Genomic DNA, 17,901 nt, shown 5'->3' with positions numbered 1-17,901 from the left:
TATTAGTTAGTATCTCGACTTAGTATAGCAGGGATCAAGCACCAGAACCATTTGATCCTACATTTCCCACAAAAACATTTCCCACAAAACTTCCCATCATGCATTAGTCATTAGTCATCCCCTGACTGGTAAAATAAGCTCGTGACTTCCAAACTCCATGCCTAAAGTTGGCAACACGAACTTCCCATAAAAACTTCCAATGAAACGCTGAGGTCTAAAGTGTTTTCTCAGATTTTAGGAGGCTCCTGCAAATCCACAGCCAACTGTAGGGCGCACGACCGTTTTCACAGTATTACTGTAATTAGTAAACGGTAAGTGGAGTTTTATCCAAAATGTCGAAAACGTTGTTTTAATTTCTTTCTTCAGAGTTTTCCCGCCCGTGATCTGCATTTGTGTAATAAATAATTGTAATCATCTCCACCGACAAAAATAATAATTATAAATGAGAACCCTGATGATCTATGAGACTGATTGTTTTGCGCTACAGATGAATTTCGTAAACATCTATGTGAAAATGACGCAGACTTTAGCGGGGGACGCTGATGCTTTTAAGCCTTTGTCTCCCTCCCTCCCTGCCTGCCTGCCTGTCTCCACACAGCCTCCTCCCCCTCTGAACAAACTGGATGACCATCCCCGGATCACCCTGACTCCATCAGAGTCACAGCGCGGTTCAGTGGGTGCGGATCGGGACGCGCAGCGGGGAGCTTCGAGGATTTCGGATTAAAAACCAGCGCCAGCTATGAACACCTACAGCATTAAGCAGAAGTAAACGGAGCTGTGTCACACCGTCAACACAACGCGTCGAGGATGAACACCGCCGCCGCCACAGGATCGGCTTCTTGCCGTTTCGCCCACTATTTTGTTGTGTGTGGAGTGGACACGGAGACGGGCCTGGAGCCGGACGATGGAGCAGGTAGATGATATTTAAGGACAAAAAGACCCACCCGCCAATACACAGATACGCAGCATGTTATGTTGGATGACAGCATTAGCCAGGTTATATATTTAGTAATTCATATAGGCCTATTTGTGTTGCCCAATTGTGTCTCTGTTTGTGTGGGGAGGGGTGACAGCCATTTAAATATGATTTTTCTTCTCCCTGTCAGTGCTCTAAATAATATGTGTGAGCAGCCTGTGCAGAATATCCTCAAATATATGAAAAATGTGATAAATATAAGGTTATATTTGGGCAGGATTTGTACATGTCTCTGAGCATGTAGTATCAGTTGGACGGGAAAGCAAAGACAAATGATGTGCATTGTATCATTTCCCAATCAATCTTAAGCCATTGAAAGGAATATTTCTGATATATTGTCTTTTGTATCCCAGGTGCGGTCTGTTTATATTATACCCCTGTTTAGGACACATCACTTGGCGGCTGTGTTCATTGAGTTTTCATCATATTTTCAGTCTAGTATTGTGTCACATTAGATTTTATTTTATGGTTTCTGCAAGTCATCTACTGCTACACCTGCCTCGGGATCACAGGAGAGAAAGGGCAGAATCGAGGGAAAACAGCAGCGTCCTAATTCTGCTCGTTAAAGCTGGAACACAGCTGGAACATCCAGGCAGGGCTGTTTGCTCCCAGAATACACTCCTCTGTGAATCAAAACGCACTGATTAATCCACGTGATTTGGGGTGGTCTCAAACAGAAAGTGACCCATCATTCTTATTTTCCTCTTTTAACCAAGAAGGTGAAAGGGATGTGATGTCATATTTTTGGCTGCGGTGAAGTCTCCTCATCTCAGTTGCTTATTGGGGTTTATTTGTGGTTGACAAGACTCTAAGAAATAGAGAAATATCAGGTGGCGTCACCTCCTTTTGCAGCCAGTTGTTGACACTGAGCTGAGAACAACTCTGCCCAGGAGGCTCGTGTGACGTGCGCTGCGGTGTTTGTGAGAAAACGGTCACATCGCAGGTGTGCTGAATACCTTGAGCGTCACTTCCAGATCTGGAGCAGCAGTCACACCCTGTATTCTCCTCATCTCTGGAGCAGCTGTTGTGAAACAGCTCCTCATGGGGGGGCTTTTAGCAGGCATGCTTGTTATGTTTTTTTGCTCTTTGTTTTGTTTTGTTTTGTTTTGTTTTAAAGCTCTAATTAACCACTGGGTTAGAAAGCTGCCTCCTTGGCTACTGTGTCTGAGCTACACCATTGTACTTATGTAACAGCAGGTCATCGCAGACCCATCGCTGCAGGGGGGCTCTGCTCCTTTAAAGGATTTCTCTCCCTGTGTGAGGGTTTTTCTCCTTTACTCACAAGTATTCCACAAGTTATAGCCCACTCTGTGCTCTAAATGTGTCCCATATACAGTTCCTCTTTCTGTGAGAGTGTGTAATTGGTGAATGCCCACCGAGAGACAATCTGCCCTTGTTAGCCTCTCAATACATGCCACTGTGTTTCTGCAGCCTAATCAGATTTCACATGACGTTGCCTGTTGGAATGCTGAATGGCCGACGCTTCAGCGCCCGTGCAGGCACGATGATGGTCACATAGGGGAGAGATATGACATCAGTGGAGTAGTCCCTGATCGCACAGAGCGAGCTTTATTGTGCAGGGAGATGTAAAGCCTATATCTCATTATATAATTAGACATTCTGCTTGATTCATTTGTTTTTTTCAACATATTTTTAGGCGCTCGGTGCTTTCTTTGTTCCTGAGCTTCAAGTCTAAGATAAAAACCAAAATTTCTTTTCTTTTTTTGGTCATGCGAGTCACCTTCAGTGGTCAGGCGCATCAGTGGTGGAGTGATTTAAAGTGTCATCAGTCAGTACCAGCTGACACGCCTGTCATTTTAATATGTCTCTACTTTTTATGCATGCTCATGTAATGGTGTGATGAATGGGACAGCAAAGGTAATTTAGTTGGTGAAAGTGATGGATGTCTGTCTTTATTGGCTGCTCACTGGTGGCTGATGGAGTTGGCCTGTTTTAGGGATAGTGGAATGAATATGAAACACTAAAAACAAGACACGGCTGATATTAAAGTGACCATTGTAATGAATTTGGGTACTTGGATGAGACATTCGTCACTGTTTTTGTGACAAATCTGTGTGAAAATGATAGTTATTCTCACGCCTACAGATGATTTAAAGCATCCAGCACATTTCTTGGATCTAGTGAGTCTGTTAATGTGCTAATTACAGGCCTTTAAGCTTTCGTTCAAACACTAAAACAAACCTCCCTCCACTCCACTCCACTCCACCTCCCCTTGCTCTGTTACCCCGTGAAACACACACAGGCTGCATCTACGTCTGTGAAAGCTGTTTGGTGGGAACCCGTGTCAGGAGGAGAGCCGGGGGGGGTGGCGGTTTAATTAGGTCAGCTGATAAAACCCAGGCTGACGTAACCTGTGACGAGCACAAAAGCTTTGTCTCGATGGCGATCATCGAGGCCACGGCGGAAATGGAAACCATGGCAACTCCTTCAGCGATGCTCAGTTGTGCCTCTCAGCGCCGACACTAATTTGTATTCTTAGTAAAGAACACTGCCATTCCCGCCCCGCGTCACTCTCGTCCATTAGCTGTCTCCCACCTACCGGTCTGAGTCAGTTTGACTTGAAGTGGCTCGCTCCTCGCTCTGCCTGCAGCGCAGTTTCTTGAGGTGGCGTGCGTCATTTCGTGGGCAGGTGATGTGGATGTTCCTGAAGGGTCGAATGAGTGCTGCAGAGCTGGTTTGGCATTTACAGATGATTTTGTTCTTGTGCAGCGATTCCAGTGAATGTCTCTGAGAGTTGATGGTGTACTAGTAAAGCAGGGAACACAAACAAGAGTACTGTTCAAGGGCATCCCCCTTAGAAAGAGGATAAATAATGAAAGTACCTCGGTGATTACCCTCTGTGAATCATACACCCGTTTTTTTTTTTTTATTTATTCATTTATTTATTTTTTTGCTCCAGCTTCATCTACTCGCACAGACAGCATTTTCTACGTAACCCGAGCTAGAAGCTGACACATGGTGCCGAGATTTAAAAAGGAGATACTTTAACCACACGAGGCAATGCATGTGTTCACTGCAGCAATTTATGTGGGATATAGTTCTCTTGCATGCACTTTGAATTCAGCACCTCTTATCAGTTTAAAGAGTTCCCTCCTGCAGTGTCAGGGATGAGGATTGTTGCATTGCTTTTCTTTATGCTAATGAGTTGAGTTACATAACTCTTGGAGTGGCTTTTCCCACTTTGCTGCAGCACATGAACTTCTTTTTACTATCTGTCAAGGTTGTCCTGGTCGTTTTTTATTAATCAAAGCTGCTGTCATGTTCTGATGCCCTCTGGTCTGTCCTTTCTGTCTCATTATGAATTCTGGTTCAGCATCGATCAAGGTCACCCTGCATTAATAGAATAACCTCTTTACTCAATTTGTCTGTCTGTCTGTCTTTCAGGTGAGGGCTTTGAGCACAGCCCTGTTCGACGGTCCTTCAAATCGAAGGTTTTGGCTCATTACCCTGAAAATACAGACAGGAACCCCTTCAATAAAGATGCTGTCAACATGGTGAGATGTTGGATTGCATAGTGTTGGTCATTTTCTGTTACATCTGCAGCTGAAGGACAAGATGTGCCTGTTAGAAGGCCAAATGATTTTGTTGCTCTTCCAGAGAATAATGGAAGAGGCAAAGTCAGCTGGAGGGAAGTGTAATAGGAGTTACGTGCTGGCTTATTTTCTGCCCCTTTTCATCAGAGTCTTGTTTTCATCTAAACATGCAAAACAGGTCCGGATGATGAGAGCAGCATCAGCCTCACAGTTACATGAGTAATCAGACGGAGTGGAATCAGTGTTGGTTTGTTCTAGACCATTTCATATATTGTGCAAAAGCACCTTCCTCTGGCTTTGCTTTACTTTTTGGGGTCTTTTTAAGCATGTCATTTTTATGTAGCTAATCCACACTCTTTTTTTCCCCCCACTCCTCAGGCCAGGGGTCGATTTTTGCTCTGATTACATTTTTAGGACAAAATCAAGCCTATGCTAGCACAAGAATATTTAAAATAATTGCCATTTTTGATGGTGGCAAACTTCAGTTTTATCAGGTTGAAGTGTCTGGAGGATGCTGATGTTTGCTGTTGTATATTTTGGTTTAACCCTCCATTTATATACTTTTTGAGGTCGGTATTGAACATTGTCACTCTGTACTAAAACATCTCTTGTTTTCTCTCCTCTGTCCTCCAGCTCTGCATGCCCAGAGGGCTGTCCTTTCGCACTCAAGCAGACAGACTCGATCCTCAGTTTCACTCGTTTACGATTTCTTTCGACGATGGCACGCGTTCCTACGGCTTTGTTCACACCTTCTACGAGGAGGTGACCAGTCCTCAGATTATCACTGCCATGCAGACACTCTGTCAGATGCACCATGTGGAGCACCACTCCTCTTCATTGGCCTCCTCTCCCTCATCCTCCTCTTCCTCTGCCTCCTCACCCTCCACCTCCAGTATGGACTCACTTGCGAGCAGCTTGGATGAGTCAGACGCTGAGTCTCTGGCTGGGGTGTCTGGCTGCCTCGGATGTGTAGGCTCCTTCGATCCAACGCGAGACACCCTGTATGTGTCCAAAGCCCTCTGCCTCGTCACGCCGCTCCCTTTTCTTCAAGCTTCACGACAGTTTCTGGTTCAGCTCCACCAGGCTGTGACGTCACAGACAGCCCCACCACTCCCTCTAGAGAGCTACATCCATAACATCTTGTACGAGGTGCCGTTGCCTCCACCTGGAAGGTCGCTGAGGTTCCATGGGGTGCAAGGGCCCATCCTTTGCCAGCGGCCCGGGCCAGGTGAGCTTCCTTTGGGGGAGTATCCTCTTGGAGATGCGTTCTCCCTCCTGGGTGTGGACAGCATGGTGAAACTACTTACCTGTGCACTTCTGGAGACACAGGTCCTGCTTTACTCTTCAGGTAAGCACTGAAATTACAGATTTTATGCATGCAAGATATTTTGGCATGTAACAGGAAAAGCAAAGCCGTAATTAGGAAAATAAATGACAGCGGAGTTCCACGCAGCTGCTTCAGTTTCAAGCTCCTGGTGCTGTGCGTGCTTGCTTTATGTCCATGTGTTGACTTATTGGGACAAATCAACAAAGCCCTTGTTCATAAAATGTGTTTTTTCATACTATGACCACCATAATCATCATTAAGGAGTCGTGATTTGGAGGCTCAGCCACCATGTTAGGTTTTTCTTAGTGGCCAAGTTTGGACAAGAGGGTTAGGGTTAGATAGGGAGTGCTACGTTATCAGTTAATGCCAATTAATTTGGTTAGATAGCTGCATCCATAGACCGTATGGGGACAGATACCTGCCATGGTAAGTAACAGACAAGGTAAACAATATAATGTGTAACTTCAAGCTTAAGTAGTTTTTAAAGGGATGATTTCAATAAAAAAATAACTGCAACATAAATTCGCTGTAGATCCTAAAGCCATAAGCAGGTTGTAAAAAGTCTTTTATTGCTGTAAAGTTGGCATTTTAACACAGGTGTCTGCAGGGATAGACTACAGACTGTACTTAAAAGATGGACATCATCACGGTGATGTCACCCACTGGTTTCTAAACTCTGTATTTCGTGTTTAGGAACCAGAAGTGACCATATTTGGGCAAGAGGGTGGAGAGTTAACATGTCACTCAGAGATCATATCAAGTCTGTTTGTTGACATCATTAAAATATTGATTTAACTTTTGAAGCGCACACATGCTGGATATGAAAAACATATATAATGACACCTTTGAACTCTAATAATAATGACTGCACATACAGAAAAGCAGCTGTTCTTTGTATTTAACACAATAATATGACATGAAGCCTGCAAGTGGTTTGTCCTAAAACAAAAAGTAGTGGGAAAGCCCAGCCTATGTGTGCATAGTTCTAGGATCGAGGGGGTGCTGGGCTTGACAGATGGGTTTTTGTGGGTAAATGTTGGAAGCTCTGACAGTGCAGCTTAGTGATATGGTGATGAGACCTCCGTAGTCATTAACTGTGCTGTGTAACAGGAATATGAATGAGCTCAGAGACGGCTTAACGCTTTGTTCGGATGTCTCTGTATACAGACTACCAGCGTTTGATGACCGTGGCAGAGGGCATCAACACACTGCTGTTCCCATTTCAGTGGCAACACATCTACCTGCCCATCATTTCTGCACCACTACATCACCTGCTCGACGCTCCTGTGCCATTCCTGATGGGTATCCAGCGCAGAGATGGAGCTCAGCGATCCTCCCTCAATCTGCCACATGAGGTACATCACTCAGAGGGGAAAATTATGCGTAAATGTCTTTGCCGTTTCCCGTGTGAATGTACCAGTCAAAACTGCAGGATGCAGACATTTTAATAGAAGCTAAAATAAAAGGATCTAAAAATATACCGTAAAACTGAGACGATCTTGCAGCCATTTGCTTATCCGCTCCATGGTTCATGGAGCGCACCCTTTGCCTCCAGCATGTCGAACTGGGATGATGCATTTCCTCTGAGCTGCCTCCCCCTTTCAAATCCAATCCTGCATCCCAGATCACTTTATGCTGCATGAATATCTTGCCTCTGAAGCTTCTTTGAAGTCTCTCTGCCCCAGAAAAGAGGCAGCGGTAAGACAGCTCTGAGGGGATGAAAGCAAAAGTGCAGAGCTCCAAAAATGCAGAATAATGGGGCTGGATGAATTATTAAACAGAATTAGAGCTCACCACTTATTTCCCCCAAGGCCCTGCAATTTGAAGAAAATGAGGAACATCTTAATCATACATATTTGAGTGTTTGCAGTTAATTAGTAGGCCTTCATTTTGATATGCATTAAAAAATCCAGTGTGTCCACTGATCCGGAGAATAATCAGGAAACAGAGCATAACTTAATTCTGGTGAAATAAACGTTTGTGTAGTCTCTGAATGTGAAACAACCCTCCCCGACTATTCTTTCTCCTCTTCGTCTTGTTTGGTTTAAAGATGTGTTAAAAAAAACAAAACCAAACACTTGGAAGTGATGGCACTTGGAGGAAGGATGAAGCTGAACAGAGTCGACTTTAACAGTCCATTCTGCAGTTCATCTCCCCTGAGGCTAAAAACTCACTGCCGGAGGTCACTGCTGAAGGTCGTGTGGCTGCTGACTGTCGAGCACTGCTGAGCTCCGCTGCTGCTTACAGAGGCAGTTTTAAAAAAATAATCTTTCTGTGGTTTGTTGCTTGGCAACTTTATGGGCACAGTTGTTTTTTTATTTTTTTGCAAAGGTTTCACATCGCTATCGCCGACTGATATTGCACTTTCCACATTGTCTCCTGTTGCAACGACAACAGATAATCTTTCACATGCTAATATCCTGTTTGCGTTTTTGCACTTATCAAAGTGAAATGCTAAGAATCTATTAATTGTGTGTAAATCTCCATCTCAGAGCTTAATTAGAGGGTAAAGCTCAGCTCACTCTGTCTGGATGAGATAACTGTCTGTACATTGTGACAGGATAAACCTATTATGATTATCTGATTGATGGGCACACTGAAAATTGTTTGTCGTGTTGTAACTGTCTGGTTTGTCTCATATTCTAACACAGGCTAACCTGTGCTTCGTGGACATTGACAACCACTGCGTCGAAGCTCCTGAAGACCTTCCCCAGTTTCCGGATCAGACTGAACTCATTCAGGAACTGAGTGAGGTGTTGTTGCAATTTGGGCTGCCTCCACAGGGCGGTGTGATCGCTAAGCCCACGACCACCTCTTCCTCCTCCCCTCGGCTAAGCAGCCTGGTGCTGGAGGATCTGATGGAGGACAGAAGGAACGGGAACCTCGGAGGCGAGGAGTTGGCGGTGCTGGAGAGGCTGCAGGCTCTGGCGAGGAGGTGTGGAGGAGGAAAGATGTCAGATGGAGGGAAGACACTGGGACACGTGTTTGAGGAGGAGGAGGAAGAACTGAAGGCTGCAAAGCTGAATATTCAGCTGAGGGAGGTGTTTGCAGGACGTTTTGCTGCAATGTTTGGCAGATATGATGACTTCGTCATCCACAGCGCTCTGGATTTGGACTCTTGGTTGACCAACCGAGAGGGGATGTTCAACTTTGATAAGGTACTTTAGTGGATGACTGACTGATAGATTGCATTTATCTGAAATAAGTCATATTATTGTTATATCTTCATTCAGTAAACCCCTGCTTTTCAATGTTTTAGGGTTCCTTTCTCTCCGTTCAGCCAGCGAGCCACTTGCACTTCTTATCCCGGTTCTTGGAGACATCCATGTTTTCTTCTTTTGTGGATGGGAAGGTTATATCTCGCTGGGCAGATAGGGAGCCACTACAGCAGCTGTTCGACAGCCGTTTAGAGCGAGAACGACTGTATGACACGGGGAGCGAAGATTCCTGTAGTTGTCTTTACAGGAAATGCACTACCCTCTTTGAATCAGGTACTGTGAAGGTGCCCAGGATCACAAAGGGATGGGGGGGAAAGTGAAATGTGCCATGAAACATTTTACATGTTCTTATAAGTATTATTATTATTATTATTATTATTATGATTATTATTATAAATACTGTACTGTCCAACAAGGAGCACATACAAACACCAGTTTAGATGTTGGTGTCCTAACGAGAGCTGACTTTATTTTCATAGATATTCATGCAAATTAGACAGTAAAGTTTATATGCTGAGATAAGTTATTAGCTCCTGTAAGTTTAGTGGAGCTCTGACAAGCCCTAATATATATGCATACACAAATAAAGGAGCCTCATCGTCACTTTAATAATTACATATAGTAATTTAAATAAGCTGGACATGCTAATGAAACCCTGTGATAAGCCACTGGTAACATATTATTATTATTATTATTATTATTAATAATAAATCTTTCATTTAAATGGGTACTGTCATTGCAAAGAGGGACTTATGTATTAAAATTTTTTTAATTAAATTAGAAAAAAACACTACAGTTTAAGGACACACACACACACACACACATAAAGCATAAATATACAGTATATTTTCTGACAATAAACAGGTTTTTTTGGGGGGTTTTGTTTTTTTTTTGTTTTGTTTTTTAGATATTTTATGAAAGTGATACTTGTAAACTAATGGAATAGCAAAAATGTTCTGAATCACATTTTGTGTTATATTAGATCATCTCAATGCATATTTGAGATTCAGGTATTTGTTTTAGTTTGATATTACAAACCACCATTTGCTAGCAAAGGTTAGTGCTGCTCTCCCAAAGTGTGGGGTAGGATTAGGGTTAAGACTTTGATCCCAGAGGGTTAAGGAAGGACCACTGTTGTATTTCTAATAGGACAAACTGAGAGTGAAACGTGCTAGTGCACTGTGGCGCACCGAGGCTTCAAAGAAGGTGGGAAATGCATGCATATAAACAATGTCAGCTTGATCAAGTCCAGACAAAAAAATGCAAAAAAAAATGTAAAGTCGTTCCAGGTGGGTCTTAGAAGTATTTATAACACTCAGCACAGTTCCAGTTTTATAAACATCAAGGGTTTAGATGTTGAAAGTAGGCTGGATACTTTCAGGTGACTGAGTGAGTTGCATACACTGTGTTTTACTAGACTTCAAAACAAGCACAAATTGTATAGTTTATGCATTGCGTGTGGAAGTAAGGAGGACCAGGAGTGGACCCCTGTGGAACACCTATGATAATACAAGGGGGGCACTGAGTTTTATCTGAAACCCTTTATTAGACTCTTCCATACCAGCTGAACGCAGTTATTTCAGTACAATAGCATGATCACATGGTTTAGATAGGTCTGTAAAATATCCATGACTTTAGTTGTATTTTAAGTAGATGCCTGACGCTGTTTCACCAATGTTTTTCCAGAATATAATTAGGATATAGCAAAAATATTACAGGAAATCTGAGCAAAATTATGCAATGAAGCTGGATGCCAGATTTCGCAGAGGGAATCTGCAAATCTGACACCATCTGCCCGTCTGTTTGGGTTTATATGGTGATTATGCTGCTTGGCCTTTCTCTCCCTTTTGTGATAAGCACTGAGGATTTTGCATAAACTGTGCTTAGGGGGATTCTTGCACCAGGTTATGCAGCCATATAAACTGTAATTCATTCAACATTACTGAAATGAAATAAAAACCAATTACCTGGTGGATAACTGGAACACAAAAAGCAATGGGATCGAATGAAATGTAAGGGGGAAAAGATGGGTAGAACTAGTAAATTAGAGAAGAATTAGGCACATGCTGGTCTGTGAGCATTATATAAGCAGAGGACAGCAGGGCTCTGTGTCCTGTGAAAACTGCTGCAAAGCTGCAGCTTTGAAGTGGTGCCAGCCTTTCATCTCTGTGGCTGGTCTGTGGCATTGTTCACAATTCACAAAGTCCATATGTTAGACTCCAGAATAACATAACATGGTTACTTTCTTTTATACTGTGTTAGGGTGTTATGCACAAGCCATTCATGGAAATAACTAATTTAATTGAAATGTGAAATCCCTTTAAAAATTAATTAATTAATACAAATGAAAACAAACAAAAATAAATGTTTTTGTTCACTTTTTTCTCTGCAGGTCAGGCCATCGAGCGGAGGCTGCTGAAGGCCGACCACACAGCCATACACCCCCACCTGCTGGACATGAGGATTGGCCAGGGTCGTCATCACCCGGGCTACTTCCCTAAGCTGCAGGCGGATGTCCTTGCCCAGGCACAGAACACAAACAAGTGAGATTCGTTTCCTGCTGTTATTAAGATTAAATTAAAATCTGTTTCTAGTGAGTAATGAAAATAATTAACACTTTATTTCCAGGCGTGACTGGTTTACTCTGACTTGTGTAAAATTCTGGATTTTATTTTGCTGTGTCATCAGGTGGTCCAGTCGTGTCACAGCCTCTCGTAGGTCTGAACCCAAGAGATCCACAGTTTCTGATCAGTCAGGAGTGGACAACGAGCAGAGACAGGTACCTACAGTGTGTGTGTCAAAAAACACACACACAGATTAGCATGCAGGCTTCAAGGGGTGTGTGTCTAATATGTTACCTGTTTATTCAACAGAAATACACCTTTGCGAGGAAGAATCTCCGCCAGTCTAAACTACTTGACCTGACGCCTCAAGCTATTACTCAGACGCACCGGGAGTTTGTTGATGGGCTGCTCAGCGAGTGTCGTCTAAAGGTAAGCGCTCTCGTTAGGTGCTTAAAATAGGAATGTTCCTAATTATTTTACTCAAGGTTAATGCAAAAATCTTCTTCTTTTTAGACCAAACGGATGCTGAAGGAAAGGATGGGGAAGGAGAGTGTGGAACTGGGTCAGGGAGAGGCCAGCATCACAGGCCTGCAGGAAAACACACTCATCCACGGCCTGTGTGACCTGCTGGAGAGAACATGGGGCCACGGTCTGCAGGTGAAACAGGTGAGCTCACGTGGCATGCTAAGACCGCGCTGTATGTCTCCATGTGAAGAGACTGCCTAGAAAAATGTCTGGAACGGCAGATGATTGCATGCATGCTGGGAATTAACTACTGCTTATTGTGAACAGGGGAAGTCTGCTCTTTGGTCCCATTTGCTTCACTATCAAGCTGCCCAGGGTAAGACGGAGGCACCAGCTGAGTCTCCAGGTCAGAGCACAGCCCCCCGTCTGTACTGAGCTACTTTTGGAAATCACTGAAATAAGAATGGACTCATAATTGGTGCTTTTTCTGCCTTTTCAGGATCTAACTGTTCAGACCAGAGAACAGTTGATGACGGCGCTTTGCCCCTGAGAGGATCGTTAATACAGGATATGAGGTAATGAGGCAGTTGATGAAAGGGGCTTTTAGTTTTCTAGATGAGCTCAGAGGATATTGTTAGTGTAAAAGTTGAATATTGCAGCTCCTTTTAGCCGGTCTGTCGTTCTTCCAGGTTTATCCAGACCATGAGTGAGGGTCTGTCTGATGTGGGTCAGGCCCGAGCCTGGATCCACCTGGCTCTAGAGAAGAAAATACTATCCCAACACCTCAAAGAGCTGCTCACAAATCAGGAGCTGCTCCGGTAAGAGTTCACAGTTGATAAATAAACAGAAATATTGCTTTTTTTATTAATTTAGTTTGCAGTATCACTGATATTGTTCTCTCTTGGGCCCCTGACAGGCAGCTGTACAAACCTCATGCATTCCTGCTCTGCGAGGAAGAAAGGGAGCAGTTTTTGTTCCACCTGCTCTCTCTCAACACCGTGGACTACCTCTGCTTTACACGCGTCTTCACCTCAGTCTGTAAGTCGTGCGAGCTTGAACAGCAGAAAATTTTTTCTTTTGTGCTGTTTATTACGACAACCACACTAACTTCCTCCTTATTAACACGGATTAAAAGTGTCCCTGCTAAAAGACCCTCCCTCCAGACATCAAAGAGAAAACATGAAGCCTAATGCCAAAATATATTGCAAGAAGAGTTGGGCAGTGGATAAAAAAAGAGGGACAAATGCATAAAACGTGATTTTGCGTGTCTCTCTCTAGGTATTCCATATCGTGTTGTTATAATACCCATGAAGAAGCTGAGCATCGCCATGGCAACAGTTGATCCTTGGGTGTGTGTGTCAGGAGAGTTGGGCGATTCTGGAGTTAGACAGATCCCAAAGAATACACAAGAAATTTTTTTCCAGGTTGGTATTCATCCCTCTGTTGTAACATCACAGCCGATGGAGACACAAACACAGAGAGCCACTCTTACTGTGATTTGTGGTTTTGATTTCAGTGCAAGAACCTGGGCAGGCTGAGCACTCTGCAGCTGGGACAGGAGAACTCGGGCCTGCTGGCCAAGTGTCTCATTGACTGTGTGATGGTGTACAATGAGATTACAGGGCACACCTACAAGTAAGATTCGTCCTCTGATATTCTTCGGTCGTTGAAAGCTGCGTTTGACCTCGCACAGCATTTGATACTATGTTTATGAACATCAGCTCACAGGCTGATAATGTGTTAAACAGATAATAAAGGCTAGATGATCCAGCTGTTCAAAATCTGATGTCTGAAATCTCTAAACACTTTAACCCAAAGGTTGCTTAGAAAAGCTGATGTAGAAAGTATGTAGCTGTTTTATGCAGAGCAAAAAGACTCTGTGAATTTGAATTTTCAAACCACTTTGATAGCTGAAGTTACATTATCTATAATATGTTGTTGTTTTTTTCGTTTTGACCCTAATGACTGCCTCAAGTTAAAACACAAAACCGTAGCAGATAATAGAAGGCTCTCCCTTCAGCCAAATCCTTCATTTTATTTTTTTTTATGTAGTCTTTATTCGTTTTTAAAATCTTGAATACAATGTAACGCTCCGTCTTTGTTTCTTGGAAGGTTCCCTTGCGGCCGATGGCTTGGTAAAGGCGTGGGGGACGGCAGCTTGGAAAGAGTCCTCATTGGTCAGCTGGTGTCACCTGGTGCGGAGGAGGATGCTGGAAGGTTGACAGGGACACCTCCTCCGGAGCTGGCCTCTCCTTCTCAGAGTGTGCGGACAGTCCTCGGATCACTTGGCAGCCGTAGCAGTACGTCCTGACAAAGAACACATTCTTTAGCACAATAGTTGACCTACTTGTTGAAAGAGCAGATGATTCTGCTCCTGGATCACCTTTCTGTTCCCCTCTTAGTTTCATTATTCATCCTCGTGTTCCTGTTGCTAACTGCACTTCATTCATCTTCTCAGGGATGCTGTTTGTTGAAGTACAAGAGGACATGAGGGAGGCGGTAAATAACCTTGTGAAGCATTTCCACAAACCTGAACAAGAGGTGTGTGTATGCGTGTGTGAGACAAGTGCTATATTCGTTTTACTTGCCGGCTCACTAAGCTGAAAGGGTGACAAAATAGTTAATGCAGACAGGAGAATATTTGCAGCAACTGTCAGCCTCCCGCTGTGTTATTTTTATCTATAACATGGTTCATTACCCCAGCCTCTCCAGCGCGGGCCTCATTTGTTTCTCTTGTGTATCAGGCTAGCCTTTCTCATCTCCGTTAAGAGCACAGCAGAGACCTGATGCATCACTTGAGTTTGGCTATAAATGCTTCTAATTCATTTTAATAACGTCTTTAGTACACAAGCTTTAATGTACATGCATACGTTCTGTTTACTTTAACAAATATGGGACTGTTATAAACAGTAACATGAGCTTTTGTTTGAAGTAGGTCTATTAACTCTCTGCTCCCATTCCTATCACCCCAGAGGGGAAACCTGACAGTCTTGCTGTGTGGTGAAGGAGGTCTGGTGCTTTGCTTGGAGAAGTTCCTCCTCCATGGTCTCAAATCCAACCGACTTTTTCAGAGGAATGTGTTCGTTTGGGACTTTGTGGGTAAGTGTAAATCAAAGAGGTGACGTCTATTTCCTGTCTTCATCTAGTGGGGAGTTAATCTGCATCTCAAGTTGCAAACTAAACTAAAAAGGGCCACCAATGCTTTCCCACAGAAAAGGCCGTGGCTTCCATGGAGACTGCTGATCAGATGGGTGACCTGCACGGATCAACACTGACAAAGGGCCCGCCCTGCGACCTGCTGTGCCACTACGTCAGTGCCATCAACGCCTCTCCTAGAAATATTGGAAAAGAGGGCAAATTCCAGCTGTTTGTCTGTCTGGGAATTAGGTGAGCAGATTTTGAAACTCCCTTTGAAATCTGCATTGATGTTGTAAGAAAACATTTTGCAAGACACCCTCGTTCCTCAGGTGGAAGATGTTGTTAAAGCAATCACAGGCAGGAAGGTTATTTTCTTTTCTATTCTTTTATATAAAGCAGAATAATTTAAGCGGTCGTCGTCATCGTCGTCGTCTTCTTCTGCTTTTGGCCAGATCATCTGTATCCATCTCACCCTGTCCCTAGCATCCTCCTCTGTCACACCAACCATCTGCATGTCCTCCTTCACTACATACATGAATCTTCTCTGTGGTCTTCCTCTTTTTTTCTTCCCTGGCATCTCCAAATTTATTGTCCTTTCTTCCACATATCCACTGTCCCTCCTGTGTCTAAATCATCTGGCCTCTTAACTTTGTCTTCAAACTGCTTAAACTGAGCTGTCCTTCAGATGCACTCATTTTTAATCTTGTATGAGTCACTCCCATTGGAGATCTTAGTATCTTCAGCTCCACCTCCATTTGTTTCCCGTTTGTGCTACCACCTTCAAACCATACATCATAGCAGTTTGCAATGATAACAGTATAGTAGCTCAAGAATATTATTAAAGTTTAAGAATCATAGTTGACGCCCTGAATACAATTGACCTTGCAGTGCTTGAAAGCTTCAGCACGTTCTACAAACTTTATTTATGACCCCGTTATTGACCATCGGTGTTCTCGTCTTGGCAGGGACCGGCTTCTCTCTCTGTGGCTCCCCCTGCTGGCAGACTGTCCCCTCACAGCTCGGACATACGAGGACGGTGCTCTGCTGCGGGACCGTGCTGCTGTACACTCCCTCTCTCGCATGCTGCACACACTAAATGATTTTGCCATCACTCTGGAGACAGCACTGGTTAAAGGAGTTGACCTCTGACCTCTGAGTTTAGCAGCTACGCTGACAGATTCAGATATTCATCTTCCCAAGAGTGGGGAAGGGAGGTACATTCGGACATTTGGCGAAATGTGACTCTGTCATATCATCACGATCAGCAAAATGGACAGTGAGCTAGACAAAACCGCTGGCAACTCAAGCACCAAACATATTGCCTTGTTCACTGATGTACATGTCTTATATACTCTGATTGCTTCAGGAAATAGTCCTGTGCTTGTTTACACTGTGAAGTTCTGTTTCCTCGAGGAGAACTGGAGGGTCATTAATAAACTCACATCTACAGTCAATATTTTCCCTGCTCACGTCATTTATACTGTACCTAACACTAGGATAACCATACCTGTCCTACTGCTGTGTTGTTTGCACTTGAATTTTAAACTAAGCACATGCATGGCCAGAATACGTTTGTTTTTGTTTTTTTTATGTCTTTTGGTGTTGTATTCTCAAACGTCAGTTCTCAGGCCTTATTGTTATTACTATTATTACCATAATTATTTTTGATTTCATTTGATATTTTAGCAAATATAGTCAAAACAAATTATTCTACCCCTCTATAATGTTAAATTTATATATATATAGATATATTATGCTATTATTATACTGCGTAATGTCTGGCCTGTTTCTCATTGTTTATTTCAGTTTGGGGTCACATGTGACGCAGAGTTGTGCTCACGAAATCCTCAGTTGGTAAAACACTGGAACCAAACTGGTGTCCTAGTTGTGTCAGTTTAAATAGTCCTTGTCATTTTGTCAGAAAGCCCCCCCCCCCCCTCCCCTTCACTTCTCTCTGATTGTAAATATTTTGCTTCATCAGATCTTTGATAGGATTGTTTCATCCTTCCATCCCATGTTCCTATTTGTTGTTGGTGTACTGAATTTGTGACATATTTTTTTTTCCTCTACAAAGGCATCTTGTTTGTGTCTGCGTAACAACAATGGATCCCACTCCAGACACACTCTCTCGTGTGGACAGTAGTCATGCTGTTTTGTTTTTAAGCTCTTCAATTGTCTGCAAAAAAAGGGAGAGGGGGATAGAGGGGAAAAAAAATCAGACAATGAATAGAGTACATGTTCTCAAAACCGCTAGGTATTATGTTGATGTTGCATCCAATTAAACAGTTGAGGAATTATGAAAAATGCTGTCTCCTGCACTATCCCGCAAGCACTATGTAACCTATGATGACCAAGCCTCTTTTCTCCTTTAAATACAGATTAGAGAAAGCAATAAATAATGAACTGTTATTTATGAAGTGTGTGGTCAAGATTAAAGTTAAAATTGAAATAAGTGCCATTTGTTGGTGTTTTTTGTGACGCTTATCTGAAATATCTGATGAGACTCTTGGATTAAAATGATTGCCAGCTATTAAAAGGTTGACTTTACTACTATTACACTGATGCCGATGAAAAATCTTGCTCTTATAAACTTGGTAAATGTAAAAACAAAAATACAACTGTGATTTTTTTTTTTTTTTTTTTTTTTTTTTTTTTTTAA

General features: G+C 43.0%; 1 protein-coding gene across 1 annotated transcript; it reads left to right on the top strand.

Annotated features, from left to right (window-relative positions):
- The first annotated feature begins 138 nt into the window (after positions 1-138).
- LOC120729649 (DENN domain-containing protein 5B-like) lies at positions 139-17,694 on the top strand. Its single transcript, XM_040025405.1, has 22 exons — positions 139-311; positions 599-913; positions 4,382-4,491; positions 5,164-5,878; positions 7,025-7,212; positions 8,509-9,015; positions 9,117-9,348; positions 11,468-11,618; positions 11,764-11,854; positions 11,949-12,068; positions 12,153-12,305; positions 12,432-12,510; positions 12,604-12,679; positions 12,794-12,922; positions 13,021-13,142; positions 13,383-13,528; positions 13,621-13,739; positions 14,217-14,404; positions 14,563-14,645; positions 15,077-15,203; positions 15,317-15,491; positions 16,208-17,694. Exons 2-22 carry the CDS (start codon positions 808-810, stop codon positions 16,389-16,391), a joined length of 3,801 nt encoding a protein of 1,266 aa, XP_039881339.1. The 5' UTR covers positions 139-311; positions 599-807; the 3' UTR covers positions 16,392-17,694.
- The last annotated feature ends 207 nt before the right edge of the window (positions 17,695-17,901 follow it).

Source organism: Simochromis diagramma, unplaced genomic scaffold, assembly GCF_900408965.1.
Source record: "Simochromis diagramma unplaced genomic scaffold, fSimDia1.1 OVJJ01000293.1, whole genome shotgun sequence".
Classification (NCBI taxonomy): Eukaryota; Metazoa; Chordata; class Actinopteri; order Cichliformes; family Cichlidae; genus Simochromis; species Simochromis diagramma.
The sequence above is the reverse complement of the archived record's forward strand: the minus strand, read 5'-3'. Positions and strand labels throughout refer to the sequence as shown.

Excerpts from the sequence above, each read along its gene's own strand:
- LOC120729649 (XM_040025405.1), top strand. The coding sequence starts at position 808 with ATGAACACCGCCGCCGCCACAGGATCGGCTTCTTGCCGTTTCGCCCAC. Across the intron at positions 914-4,381 it reads GGAGCCGGACGATGGAGCAG|GTGAGGGCTTTGAGCACAGC; the intron begins GTAGATGATATT and ends TCTGTCTTTCAG. Across the intron at positions 12,069-12,152 it reads TCAGCGAGTGTCGTCTAAAG|ACCAAACGGATGCTGAAGGA; the intron begins GTAAGCGCTCTC and ends TCTTCTTTTTAG.